Raw genomic sequence first — 13,991 nt, 5'->3', positions numbered from 1 at the left:
CTGCCTCTCAGGGCCCCACGCTGCCTCTCAGGGCCCCACGCTGCCTCTCAGAGCCCCACGCTGCCTCCCAGAGCCCCACGCTGCCTCTCAGAGCCCCACGCTGCCTCTCAGACCAGGGCCCTCTGTCTGGGAGCGCTGATCTGGATGAGGGGTCAGCCCCACCCATCACCGCTGGACGGAGGTTGGTTGGGGGGGGGGGGGTTGGGGGGGTGGAAGGGAGAGCTGAATGAGGATAGTGAGGGATGGGATGTATGTATTGCACTATCGTCTGGGGCCGTTGTCTGGGGCCGTGCTCGGGGCCCTGCGGGGGGAAAGGTGGCAGCGTTCGCTGGGGCTTTAATGAGTTTATTTCATGTTGGCTGTGAAAGTTCCCTGGCTCTGTCTTGCGGGCACTCAAACAGAGCCAGGGCCCATAAACACAAAGTGGAGGGTGTAAATCCAGACAGCCTGCCGTCTCCCCTCCCCACCCTGCTTTCAGCATCTCTTCATCGACTCTCAGGGGGAGAGCCCTGGGCTGGCCGTGCTCACACACACACACACACACTCACACGCACACACACGTCAAGGGCCTGCTGTCTAGAGGACACGGCAGCTCAGATTGCTTCTGTCTCTGAAAACTTTGACACTATAACTCCCACTACCTTGGTGTGCTGTGTGTGTGTACTCTGCGTTCTAAGGAAACCCCCCCCCCAAAAAAGCCAAGCTTTTGGAAAAAGCAGCGATTCGTTTAAATCGCTGCTATTTCACCTTTCAAGGTTTTGGATCAGAGGCTCTTGTTTCCATGACGTCAAAGAACAAGCGCCCCTCCCCTCCAGCACGGTGTGAAACGGTCCTCCCACAGCGATCTCCTCCTCCGTGCTGCGTGGCGGGGTGTTAATGTGCTGCCCCCTAGGGAGCAGGCAGGGGAAATATCACCAGTCAAAGAAAGGAGAGAGTATTAAGGGAAGAGAGGCAGAAAGGGAGGGGTTGAGGGAGTGGGGGATGGTGGTGGGAGGTGATACATTAGTCTTTTCTCTGACATGGTGCTAGTCCTGTGGTAAGGGATAACTGTGTGAGACAGTCTCTCTCTCATATCTCTGTCTCTCTCTCTCTCTCTCTCTCTCTCTCTCTCTCTCTCTCTCTCTCTCTCTCTCTCTCTCTCTCTCTCTCTCTCTCTCTGTCTCTGTCTCTCTCTCTGTCTGTCTGTCTCTGTCTGTCTGTCTGTCTGTCACTCTCTCTCTCTTTCTCTCTCTCTCTCTCTCTCTCTCTCTCTCTCTCTCTCTCTCTCTCTCTCTCTCTCTCTCTGTCTCTCTCTCCGTCTCTCTCTCTCTCTCTGTCTGTCTGTCTGTCACTCTCTCTCTCTCTCTTTCTCTCTCACTCTCTCTCATCTCTCTCTCTCTCTCTCTCTCTCTCTCTCTCTCTCTCTCTCTGTGTGTCTGTCTGTCTGTGTCTCATCTCTCTGTCTTTCTCTCTCATCTCTCTCTGTCTCTCTCCCCCTGGCCTGTTTCCTGATATTGTCTTTAAGTGTACACTCAGTAGCTGCCCTCTTGCTCTTCCCTCCTCTCCTCTCTTTCTCTCCCCCCCCCCTTCATCCCTCCATCCCGTATGAACCCGCTGCCGTGAGTCATCTCCGCCTGCTTGGGGAGGGATCTAATTGCTCTCTGTCCACCTCCCCCCTCCCCCCTCCCCCACGTGGAGACTCCTAAGGGGGCTGTCACTGACACTCTAGGCCGCCCTAAAACTGCCTGCTTCCACGTTCCCCTCCCCAAACGCCGCCCAGCGCCGGCACAGATGCCCTTAAAAGCATACGTAGAATGTACGAGTGTCTAGCCAGCTCGGATCACAACGTTGAGGCCCTGCCTCTCAGTGTTGCAGGCTCGGAACAACTGATAGAGGCAGCAGCGGCTTTTGTAATCACTGTCACAGGACCCCCCCCCCCCCCCCTCAAAAATAAAAACACATCTTTCTCATTTTCTCAACAGGGGCAGAGAGAATTGTGGTGTATAACCATTCGCAGCACACAGTTGTGATTGCCAGTTGCTGCTGCTTGTGTTATTGTGTCCTCCTGGCATGCTAGGATGGAGTGGATGGTGTAGTTTTGGATGTCAAGATTTGTATTCCCGTGCTCTAGTTAGCCCGACGTCTTGTAGTTACCCAGTGATCCAGCAGGTGGCAGTGTGCCTGCAGATGAGTCGAGGGGTGTGGAATGTGCTTGGTCTCCTGTGTGGTCTTTTCTTTGTGTCTCCACAATAGTCCTGCCTTGACCGAGCCTTCTCATCCAGCTCTGTGCGAGAATGAAAGTGTGGCATCTTCTTAATTGGGGTAGTAATTTGTAGGCAATGCCTGAACCTTGGCATCATCAGAAACAGTTCCATACCAATCTGAAGCCTGACAGACAGTGTACAAAGAGGGAAAACAGGAAGAAGAAAAAAAAAAAACCATCTTGATATGGCTCCTCCGTCCTGTTTACTAGCGTGTGATGCCCATCACAGGCCCTGGCCTGGATGTGCTCAGACAGTAGGATCAATGGAGAATGCTGATACTGTGATACCTGGAGAACAGGCAGAGGAATGGGCAGACAGCACCCTGCGTTGTCTGGGAGGACTACCAAGTCAGACTGCTTATGCAGCGAACTGCCTGTTTTGGTGGTGAGGGAGACTGCCTAGTGTAGCCATGGCTCTGTGGATCCCGGCAGACATCTCAGATCTCTGACTAGACAGCCAGCACAGCCAGCACATACTCACTGATACTGAGTGTCCGAGGATTGGCCATCACCTGACCCCATGCGCCTTTTTTTTACCCATCCCTTGACTACCATCTCACCTACTCACCACAACCTCCAAGAGGATGCTGGATGACCTCAAACATTCATCCGTCTTTGAATCATTTTCCATATCAAGCCACTTCTTTAAACAAAATCAGCCGTTGGCCACATCCTCGTCTTCTTTCTCTCCCTCCAGCTCACTTTGAGGTGCAGGTCCCCGAGCAGCCAGTGGTGGCGCTGTACGGCTCGGACGCCACCCTCGACTGCTCCTTCGGTCAAGTCGGCCCCTTCAACCTGTCTGACCTGAGTGTCTTCTGGCAGCTGACCGACACCAAGCGCAGCGTGCACAGTTACTACGGCAGCCAGGACCAGCTGGAGGACCAGGGCGAGAGCTTCGCCAACCGCACCAGCTTGTTTCCTGCCCGGCTGGCGTCGGGCAATGCCTCGCTCCTCCTGCGGCGGGTGGGCGTGGCCGACGAAGGCAGCTACACCTGCTTCGTCAGGGTGGACACCTACGGCAGCGCTGCCCTGCTGCTTCAGGTGGCTGGTGAGTCGCGACCAGCTGTTTGTGTGGGTGGGTGGGTGGGTGGGGGTACTTACACAGAGAGTAAAGTGGGCCCCATAGTGATCTTCACACACTGGCACCCCCATGTCACTCCAGACCTCTCCTATCACTCCAAAATACAACAACCGACAGTAGTGATTAAACCCTTATTTCCATCCAGGACTGCTCGATAGCTTGCACCACGTCAATAATCTCTGATTGCGTTCCGGGATGTCTGTCGATATTCAGTGCTCATCGATGATCAGAACGATTGAGCGTTCCCTAACAGCTCTGTTGTGGTGTTGGACTGTCATCCAGCAATCACAGCAGTTGACTGCGCTTTTACCTTACGCTTTATGGCTTTACGCATGACTTTCATCAACCCCTTTCCTTCCTACTCATCTCCAGGCCTGTTGTTTTATCGTTGCTTCTCGTTAGATGCATGTGCATTAGGCAGTGTTAATGCTTGGCCTTTTTCCTCTTGGCTGGGGAGACAGGGAAAACAATGAGGCGGACTCAAACAGTGACAAATTGCCCCCTTTTCATGCATTAGATTTATAGATGTATTATTTTTAGCTGGCATTTACAGTTAACGTGGTAGACTTTCCTTCCCACAGTGCTTTGAGGAAAATGAAACGTGGTCTCCATGGAAATGGGCCTGTCAATCAAACCGGGTAGCCTGGAAGGTTTAGTGTGTTGCCACACTGACATGCGTCTTGGTAGGGAAGACTGTGTAGTTAGAGCCCGCTTCTCACAGGCAGCTTAGGTCACTTATTGGACCACCCACATCCCTGTTACCCCGCCCCTTCCTGTTGTTTGCTGTGTTGTGATTGGCTAGGGGGAATACGTCCACTTCCCCTCTCCACCTCTCTGCTTGTGTCTTCGCCCTGTGGGAGAGTCGTGATTTCTGAGGAGCCACCCTCGAAACCCACCCCCTCCACCGCCACCCTCCAAATCTACTTTAGTCTGTCAGACCCGCTGTGCCAGTCCCCTTCCCCTCCCAGCCTTCCCCTCCCTGGGTTAGCGCTTGGCTCTGTGTCTCGCTCCTGGGACGAGGCGGGGGGCTGTGTCTCAGGGGGTGTTGGGGGGTGAGAGGAGGGAGGAAGCTCCAGGACGTGCTACAGACAATGTCTGTGGGATCTTAAGCTCTTGTGTTATGCTAAGCTCCCTAAATGTAATTAAGAATTTAATGGGAATCATGTCAACCAGTTCCCAGGGTGTCTCTCACTGCTGATAATCGAGCTGAACTCAGCCTCTCTCTCTCCCCCAGCCCCCTACTCCAAACCCCAGGTGACGCTGGCTGCAGACTCGGGGAACCTGCGTCCGGGCGAGGAGGTGGAGCTGACCTGCGTGGCCTACGGAGGCTACCCTGAGGCTGACGTGCTCTGGCAGGACGCAGGCGGGCGCAACCTGACGGACAACGTCACCACCTCTGTGGTGGCCAACGAGGAGGGCTTGTTCAGCGTGCGCAGCATCTTGACCGTGGTCCTGGAGCCCAACAGCACCTTCAGCTGCCGACTGACCAATCCCCTGCTAGGGGAGGAGGGCCACGCCTCCGTCACCATCACAGGTGGGTGTGTCCGTCTGTCTGTCTCTATTTTCTATTCTCTCTCTCTCTCTCTCTCTCTCTCTCTCTCTCTCTCTCTCTCTCTCTCTCTCTCTCTCTCTCTCTCTCTCTCTGCCTCTCTCTCTCTCTCTCTCTCTCTGTCTATCTCTCTCTCTCTCTCTCTCTGTCTATCTCTCTCTCTCTCTCTGTCCATCTCTCTCTCTCTCTGCCTCTCTCTCTCTCTCTCTCTCTGCCTCTCTCTCTCTCTCTCTCTCTGCCTCTCTCTCTCTCTCTGCCTCTCTCTCTCTCTCTGTCTATCTCTCTCTCTCTCTGTCCATCTCTCTTTCTCTCTCTGTCTATCTCTCTCCATGGCAGCTGTCATCTCTGACCATGGCCCTAGCCTTTTATTGCTGAAGAGTAAACAGGGCTGTGTTCCCTGTCTTCTCACAGTGTTTTAATGCTGCCGCTGTTACTCTAATCTTGTTTTTGCTCACGCAGAGCACGCCCAGTTGCCCATTAAAGTCTTGTTTGCTTTTGTAAATCAATCCGCCAGTCAAATCTTTGTTGCTGTGTGAAGATTCAAAATATTTTCCCCAGCTCTCCCTCCGCCCAGTGAGCGAGTATCTGTTCTGTTTCCACGGAAATGAATGGGAACGAACGAAATGTCCAATTACGGCCCAATGAGCATAACCATCAGTTCTCGTACATCGTTAAATTAAATCAACGGGTAATTATTTCCCAGATGATTTCTATGAAACTAAAATAACTGTTCATCTGGCATTTGTAATGCAAGAAGGTGATAAAGCATTCAATTTCCAGGGTAAGTGGAAAGAAATAGCACTTCCAGTAGCTATCTCAAGACTGGTCGCGCCAGCCTCGAGCTGCAGTGTGCCATCCCCTCCCCCCATCCTCCTGGGCCCCCCAGGCCCCTTCTCCACCCTGTCCTCTTGCCACCCTGCTGGTGTACGCAGTGTTCAGTGCGTGGAGGGTGTGTATGGCTGACCAAGGCTGGGCCTCTAATGGGAGCAGCGCTGTGTGAAATAGCTCATAAATAACAGGCGAGGAGGCCTGGGTGGCAGCGGGCTGCAGGGGCCTGCTCTCTGGGCTGGCGCAGGGCTGGAGCTGGGGAGGTCGCGGGGGTCGAGGAGTGCTGCTCCGCTGGGCTGGGAAATGACTCTGGTCTCTGGCAGCAGGATGTGGAAGGCCGTCTGGCTGGGAGGCAGTTAGGCAGCTCTGTAGGAGGATGGCCCCACTCTTCTGCTCTGTCACAAGCGTAAAAGCGGCCGTTACAAGGCCCTGTCGACCACCGTGTAGAACTTATTGTTATTATATAATTGTTATTTTATATCGTTTTAAAAAGAGGCATGTAAGTCATTAAGTACGCCACCACCTCTTAGCCAAGTAGGATTGGACTTGGATTCCCTGGAGCCGTGTCACATACCATAGCAACACAGTCCACAAAGAGGCTGTTAAAAGCAGATCACTGGGTGTGCCCGTGTGGGTCTCCCCCCAGCAGGACTCCTTGCGAAGGTGATGGAGAGATGAGAGAGGAGATGCTATCGGAGGTGAGGGGAAAAGGAGGGACGTAGCAGGGATCTGAGTTAGCGCGGTGTTTGAGGAGGCCTGATCTCCCTCTGTGGATGTGCTGAGGTGTCCGCCCTCAAACCCTCCCCCTCACGTCTCTGGTCAGACGGCCAGCCTTTGTTCTCCGCCGAGAGGCTGTTTAGGGTCGGTGCAGAAGCAGGCTCATAACGAAAGGTGATCTGTTCGGCTCTGCGGAAATACAGGCATGCGCTCTGAAGCCTTCTGTGCAGAGAGAGGGAGAGGGAGCGGGAGGGGGAGGGGGAGGGGGAGGGGGAGGGGGAGGGGGAGGGGGAGGGGGAGGGGGAGGGAGAGGGAGAGGGAGAGGGAGAGGGAGAGGGAGAGGGAGAGGGAGAGGTGTCAGGCAAATGAAACAACATAACGGGCAAATTGAAAGAAGCAGGGGAACAGACATGGTGAGTAAAAGAAAGGGATGGAGAGACAGCAAACATGAGAGGTCCTCGATGAGAGCCAGCGTGGGCATGGTGAGAGGGCCCTGGGGTACAGAAAGACCATCGCTTTCTACCTCCGGAAACCCTCCCAGTCAGACGATGGCCCTAACTTGTTAGTAAACAAGCTTCAAATATGTTTGTGTGCCAGGCGGGATACAAGGGGCTTGTTTGATATGGGAATGTATTTGCATTTGTTTACAAGAGCTGCTGTATGCTTAACAACTTCTGTAATTAATTTTGACCCAGCGCAACTCCTCTGCTGGTATTTCGGTGTGTGGATTGGAGTTTATATAGTAAATACACGGTATAATCACACTGCAGCGGCTACCAGACTCTGCCTTCTGACAATCCTATTACAGGGAGGGGTGAAATCTGCTTAGGATTCAAAGTGGACGACTCCCAAATAGGAGGACTGGAGAGAGACAGAAGAAGGGTGGAAGGGAGCAAAACAGAGAGAAAGAGAGAGACCAGGCGCATTAGAATTTCACACATTGCTCCAATCTCTGATTGAAAATTACAGTAGTAATATTATCCTCCCCTTGGGCCCCCCCCCCAAAAAAAGGACGTTTGACAAGGTTAATTTTTGAATATGAACACTTAAGCGGGTGGTGGAACTGTGTGTGGTCTTATGGTAGTGGCGTGTTGAGACGCTGCATGAGTTAAGATTCCTGTGTGAATCATGCCTCTTTTATGATCAAAAGCACTTTGAGCGCCCCTCCAATCACAACACTTCCCCACGGTGCTGGCTACCTCATACATTCTGCAGCCCCGCACATACTTACACACCTACCTTACAGTGGAGCTGAGGGTCTAGCAGAGCCCAGGTCAAACCTCAGTATGTAGGCCTATATAATATTGATGGATGGATTTTGCAGATTAAAGTAAGATTCTATCACAGCCAGCCACTGACAGCCCTCAAAAGACATTCATGGGCTTATTCCTGCTATTATGGAGCCTTCTATTGACAAGGAGAAGCAGCTGCAGCCCTCAAATGAACTCAAACACCCTGTCTGCCTGCCTGCCTGTCTCTCTGCCTGCCTGTCTGTCTGCCTGTCTGTCTGCGTGTCTCTCTGCCTGTCTGTCTGCCTGTCTCTCTGCCCGCCTGCATGCCTGTCTCCCTGCCTGCCTGCCTGCCTGCCTGCCTGCCTGCCTGCCTGCATGCCTGTCTCTCTGCCTGCCTGCCTGCCTGTCTGCTAGCCTACTGTCACTACAGCTCAGACTCACTAAATCCTACCTGTGCTCTGCCTCTCCTCCCCTCCCTTCCTCAGCCCACTGTGACCTCTCTGCCATCCTCAAAGCCTTGTCATGTCCTTCGTGGGACCTGGCATTTTCTCCTCATGGCTTCCACTCATCCTTCCTGAGCGGTGGGCTTGGCTTGTCCTTACGGCGGGGTCTGCGAGGTGGCTGGTCCTCCGGGCCCTCCGGTGCTGGTGCTGGTGCAGCACAACTTAGATAGGGAGGGAGGGCGTGAGAGTGGGAAGGAGGGAGGTGGTCAGTGGGAGGGAGGGAGGGAGGGAGCGAGGAAGCGAGGGAGGGTGGGAGGGAGGGAGGTGGTCAGCGAGAGGCCGATGACAGAGGAGGAGATGGGGAGACGGGAGCCTGGGAGTGTTTGCTGAGCTCACTTCTTTCCCAGGGGCGTGCCTGGCTGACAGGCAGGAGTCGGAGTCGCTGACAGTGGAGGATGGGAGGGGGGGGGGGGGGGGGGGGGGGGGGGGGGGGCGTCTCGGGATGGTCTGGGCTAGGCTACTCAGCTTCTCCAATCTGCTGCACTGTGTTCCCTGGAGGACTGCCCAGCTCCCTCGCCCTCATGGGAGGGCCCAACCCTTTACACCGATAGGTCTAGACCTACAGAAGCGCACGCAATTGTGTTCCTCTCTCTCTCTCTCTCTCTCTCTCTCTCTCTCTCTCTCTCTCTCTCTCTCTCTCTCTCTATCCCTCTCTCCTCTCCCTCACTTCTTTTGAACTTGCTGACAGGTACACACACTTGTTCAACGTGTTTTCTTTTCCCACATGCACATCCAAGCCTCCGTACGCAAATGTTAGTTTGAATCGGCAATAGGAGCCTGCATCACAGTGAAGTTAGATAAGTCGACTGCGGACAACACTGCGCGACAGAATCAATTTTTTTCCTTCTTTTTTTCCCTTCATTACATTTTCTGCTAACCTCTTTCCTTTTCACCCCTCCGACCATGTTATTATCTGTTCCAGAAGCTTGTTCCTGACGTATGTTGCCGTCTAAATTGGTACCTGCCAGGCCTCTCCAAGCGTATGCCAGCCTATAAAACAAGCAAGCAGAGGAAGCTAAAAACAAAACACTGTATTACTCCTTGTTCCCCACTCAACTTTTTTACAGGTCTAATTTAAATGCAATTAACGGATCCTTTGGAGAAGAGGAAAAACAGCAGTATAAATGAATCCGTTGTCAGCAGAGCAGCACACACACAGCTCTCCCGATGGAGCACTGTATTAATTAGTGTCCAATTTACAAACAGGCCTCTCTCTCTCTCTCCTGCTCTGAATGCACGCTCTGTCTTATCAGGAGTCCAGACAGAGAAAACAACCAAATGGGTAGATGGAATAATAGAGGGTGGGGGGCAATCTAAAATAAATTCAGGTAGGCAGCACTGGCAGCTTTGTAAGCACATTATTTCCTATCAGTGTTATTAACTGGGGACCACTTGCTCCTGTCACCGAGCTGAGTTGTTTGAATGTCCTCCTCCAAGCCATCACTATGGGAAGTTTTATCCCTGTATTATAGCCCAGCAATATTATTTGTCATGCTCTCACTCTTGTCGTTTGCAGCTCTGAGGGATTGTTGGCTTGAATGAGGGATTAAGGCTGGGCTGGTTCCAGTTCACTGCATTGCTCTCATAGAATCGTACAATCAGAGAGATAAAAAGAGCTTCTCTTCTTTGTATTGGGATTTATTCCCTTCTATGTTGCTTCGCTCCCTGCCGTCCTCACTTTTTTCTTTCCTCCTGGTTCGGAAGTTGTTTTTTTTTTTTTTTTTTTTTTTTTTTTGGTACTGCTCTATGCTCTTTGTGTGGCATACTCTTTGGGCACATGTAAAGGCGTTTGTGACTCACCTCTGCTGTGAAATGCTGTTTATACTGTTGAGTGGTTTGTGTGCGTGTGCGTAGAGGCAGTGGGGGGTGGGGAAGGGGGGGGCGAGAAATTGCTCTACATTTCACCTCAGAGTACTCGTAGCCCAAACAGTCAGAGTGTCCTTGGCCCTTTGGGACAGCTTGCCGTAGCCCCTCGTCCCACTGAGGAGAGTGACATATTTATACCTGCCCGGGAGGCTGCAGGGAACCTGTCTTTTGATGTCCCTCTTTCCAGAACAGGCCATGTATATGACCTCAGTAAAGAAGTCAAAGCCCCTCTTTAGTCATTGATCACCCTCACTTTGATTTGGGCCCACAAGTGAGCACTTTGGGTGAGGCCAAGAGGGTGCCTACAGTGTACATTTCACACAGTCCCTGCTAAATCCTGTAAGAGGGATTGGTTCGGGGAGGCCTGGCGTCAGTCTTTGCTTCACGATATATCAAATCATATTAGCCGCAGCCTGTCAGAGACATTGAGCCAGAGAATGGCCACCAGAAAAAGTGGTTGGGCATACCTTCAAAGGCTCTACCTTTAATTATTCATATCCATTTATTTGTGCTTAAACTCCACATGAGATAAGACCATGAATTGTTGTTCCACAAAGGATGTTTGCACCCTACGAAAATTGCTTTGTTCTGGGCCATGAAACAGTCCGAATCAATGGCTAACTATACACAAAGAGTATTGTCTAGCAGTGTAATGTCTTTTCAATTAGGAGTGAGAGGAGATTTAGCCTGTGTCTGAAATAGGCAGCTCTATCCCTGAGATCTCAAGAGAGACCGGTAATTGATTACAGTGTGTATTGAAAGTTAAGAATGTACCTAGTGTGGTCGTCGCCCTACTGAGGTGAGTTCCAGCCACTCCTCTCTCCCCTCCCCAATCCTCCTTGATCTGGAGCTTAGTCACACACACACACACATCCCCAAACAGTGGGTGCACACTTGCACTGAACTGGGACTCCGGTGAGTCACTATGTATTTAGAAATGCAATCATGGTGAGTCATTTGCAGAGACTGCCCACTCCCTCAGAGTCATAGCGTCAAATACCACGGCCCTCTTTGCAATCGCAGGCGATCACGGTGCGGTGGAAGTGTCCGTTCCTACCCTGCCCCAGCGTCGGCATACAGCGAGTAGACTGGAGTCGTTCCCTCTCATTCTGGTCACATTAAGATCTGGCTGCTGGTCCGCCCTCTTTAGCCATGCCTGTTTCGCTACCGCATGACGACCTGCAGCTTATGACAGCCAAACTGTCCAAAGGGAAATAGACTCACTCCTCTCACCTTATTAATTTTGTCAACTGTGTTTAATTTCATCGGGCCTCCCCCCCCCACCCCACCGCCTGGCTGTGGGTGGGTCTGCGGTAAGTGCGGCTTTCCATCAACGACGCGAGACAGCTCGCTGACCCGCATTTAAAGCGGCTGTCATATCTATAATGTATCTGTCTGGGTGCTCTCGGCCATTGACTGAGCTGTGTGAGGAGCGCGGTCTCTGCATAAACACGACGTGTCACTTCCTGGTGGGGTTGTTACAGTGTCATCTAACTTCTTCAGTCTGACTGGGTTTATGTGTGAGAAAATCCCGTCACACTTAACATTCAAATAAGTAAACAATGCCAATACACCCGCCTTAAAGACATTCCTGATTGGAAGATCGGTCGTCTCGATAAAAAAAGTTTCAAAAAAAGATATCACAGCTGTTCTTGCAAAATGCTGTCAAAAGCCAAAATAAAGTTAGAAAGTTAGTCCGTGGAAGTGTGTTGCATAACTAGGGCTTAAGGACACTTTCAAACTCATTCAAATTTCAAACTGCTGCTCTGGCTTGATCCTGCAGTAATAGAACATGATCGTTTCCTGATAGACTTTCCCAGGCCATCATTGGGGCCAGCCCCAATGTTTCAAACACAGTCATGTAGAGAGGGAGTGTGATATGGAGGATTGATGTGTGCGGGTGTGGTTGTGTGTGGAATAAGATTTCTAGAGGGAGAGAGACAGAGAAAGAGACAGAGAGAGAGAGAGAGAGAGAGAGAGAGAGAGAGAGAGAGAGAGAGAGAGAGAGAGAGAGAGACAGAGAGAGAGAGAGAGAGAGAGAGAGAGAGAGAGAGAGGGAGGGATATGACACAGTATGACCACCTGCTGGTGACTAGAGCACCCACCAGGAGGGCAGGTGGGGATCAGGGATTAAAGCCACCAGCATGGGCACTCACACGACTGCTAAATGACTAATAGAGGGAAACTAAGCACGTCACAGGGCGGTATAATGAACCTGCCTGTGGAACCTTGTGTTCCATTATGGGCACATTCACACTTTTGCTGAAGGGAGAGTGTTCATTCACAGGGTTGAAATAAGCCCCTTTGAGAAGCATGGTTACTGTATATGCTCAGGCAGCGGTTGAATGTATGCGAGTTCAATTTACAAGAACCTGTACTACAAAGGAGAGATGTGTTAGCTGCTTGTCATGGCAGATAATATATAATTTGATTATGTAAGCTATTATTTGAGAGCGCTGGATAATAGAGAAACTTACAGAAGGAGGATGGAGAGCGTACAAACTTTTAATTCAGTGTTGCTGGAGTTAAGTGTGTTATCAAACATTTAGATCTATTGTACCCGTGGTCTCTTGGAGTTAAAGAACTCTTTAGGAAACTCTTTAGTGAGCGTGCACTCACTCACACAGACACACACACGCTGAACGAAATCACATATCCAGTGGTTTTCAAAGCCCTGGGACTCAAGTCTATGAATTCCTTTGTTAGTGATCGGACCCTCAACAGTATGTTAATAGTACTGTTTTTCATAGCAGGGGTACACGGTCATGTTCAGCTCTCCTTATGATCAGGATGGCCAATAGGATTGGCTGTATACTCTCACAAGCTCTCTACATAACTCCATAGATCCACACATCTGACTCAAGATCACTTGATTTCACCAGTATTGTGCGCTGTGAAAATAATCATAAAACAATGTAATGGCCATGGAGATATTTTGGAGAGCTTTTGCATGCCCATTGTCATATTTTGTTGTCAGGCTAATGGATAATGGATACTGGAAGATAATGGATCTTGATATTCACTCTGTATGATCAAGCTAGCTACCCTTTACTGGACTCTACCACTCCACCAGATAGCTGCCCGATACTGGACTGTACCATTCCACCAGACCCTCCAAATACCGAGAAGCTAAGTTCAGGTGTTGCAGAGTATTGAAATGAATTTACCGCCTGGTTGGTATTTACCGTGCGCTGTGTAGAAGGAACACTATTTTCTTTGGCTGAAGGTCGATGGAAGGAATCTGTGTGGTGCTCTGAATGGAAGTGGAGGCTGAGGGCCTTCAAACCTCCCGCTTTGTTCTGTTCTGTGAGTTCAGAGGGGGATGTGGCGGGGGGCTCGTATTGCTGAACCACATGGCCGTTCCAAAGAGGTGAGAGAGGAAGACTCAGCCAGTCATGTGTGAGGGGGTTGGTTACTTGTTACGTGCACACACATACACACACACACACATACACACACCTGATTTCTTTCTCCCCTGTACTCACTCTTGTAGGCTCCACTCTGTGCACTGACTAAGTAAACAGCCGGTGTAGTTTATTGTCAGATTTCTATATTGTCCCAATTCTTTTAGTCTTGTAATGTCGTAACGACAGATCAAAAACATCTTTCTAGCACCGGGTGTATCGCTGTGTTCACGGTGCAGTATATTCATCTGCATCCATACCACACTCTCCTAGGTAACTTGTAATGTATTTATTCAATTTTTACCATTGTACAGTCTCTTTGGCACAAGGAATTACTAATTAGCATGCCTGCTCTTATAAGCATCATATTGTGTTGCTATGGAAACAGAGGACCGTGCACTTCTGTGTACGAGCTTACTTTGAAACGAAGACTATTCTAGAATGAGAACAGGCTCTGTCGAAGACATGTAGACTATTCTAGAGTGAGAACAGGCTCTGTCGAAGACATGTAGACTATTCTAGAGTGAGAACAGGCTCTGTCGAAGACAAGTAGACTATTCTAGAGTGAG

General features: G+C 50.8%; 1 protein-coding gene across 3 annotated transcripts in view; it reads left to right on the top strand.

Moving 5' to 3' along the window:
• cd276 (CD276 molecule) overlaps positions 1 to 13,991 on the top strand; it is a 49,323-nt gene that overhangs the window by 9,536 nt on the left and 25,796 nt on the right. For all 3 annotated transcript variants that reach the window (XM_084682440.1, XM_084682439.1, XM_084682438.1), the window contains exons 3-4: positions 2,940 to 3,290; positions 4,558 to 4,857. In XM_084682440.1, the coding sequence (XP_084538566.1) occupies positions 2,940 to 3,290; positions 4,558 to 4,857 (651 nt within the window). The remainder of the gene's footprint in view (positions 1 to 2,939; positions 3,291 to 4,557; positions 4,858 to 13,991) is intronic.

Source organism: Hypomesus nipponensis, chromosome 19 (assembly GCF_054491055.1).
Source record: "Hypomesus nipponensis isolate SF chromosome 19, ASM5449105v1, whole genome shotgun sequence".
NCBI lineage: Eukaryota > Metazoa > Chordata > Actinopteri > Osmeriformes > Osmeridae > Hypomesus > Hypomesus nipponensis.
Note: the sequence above shows the minus strand (reverse complement) of the source record. Positions and strands in the feature narration are given on the sequence as shown.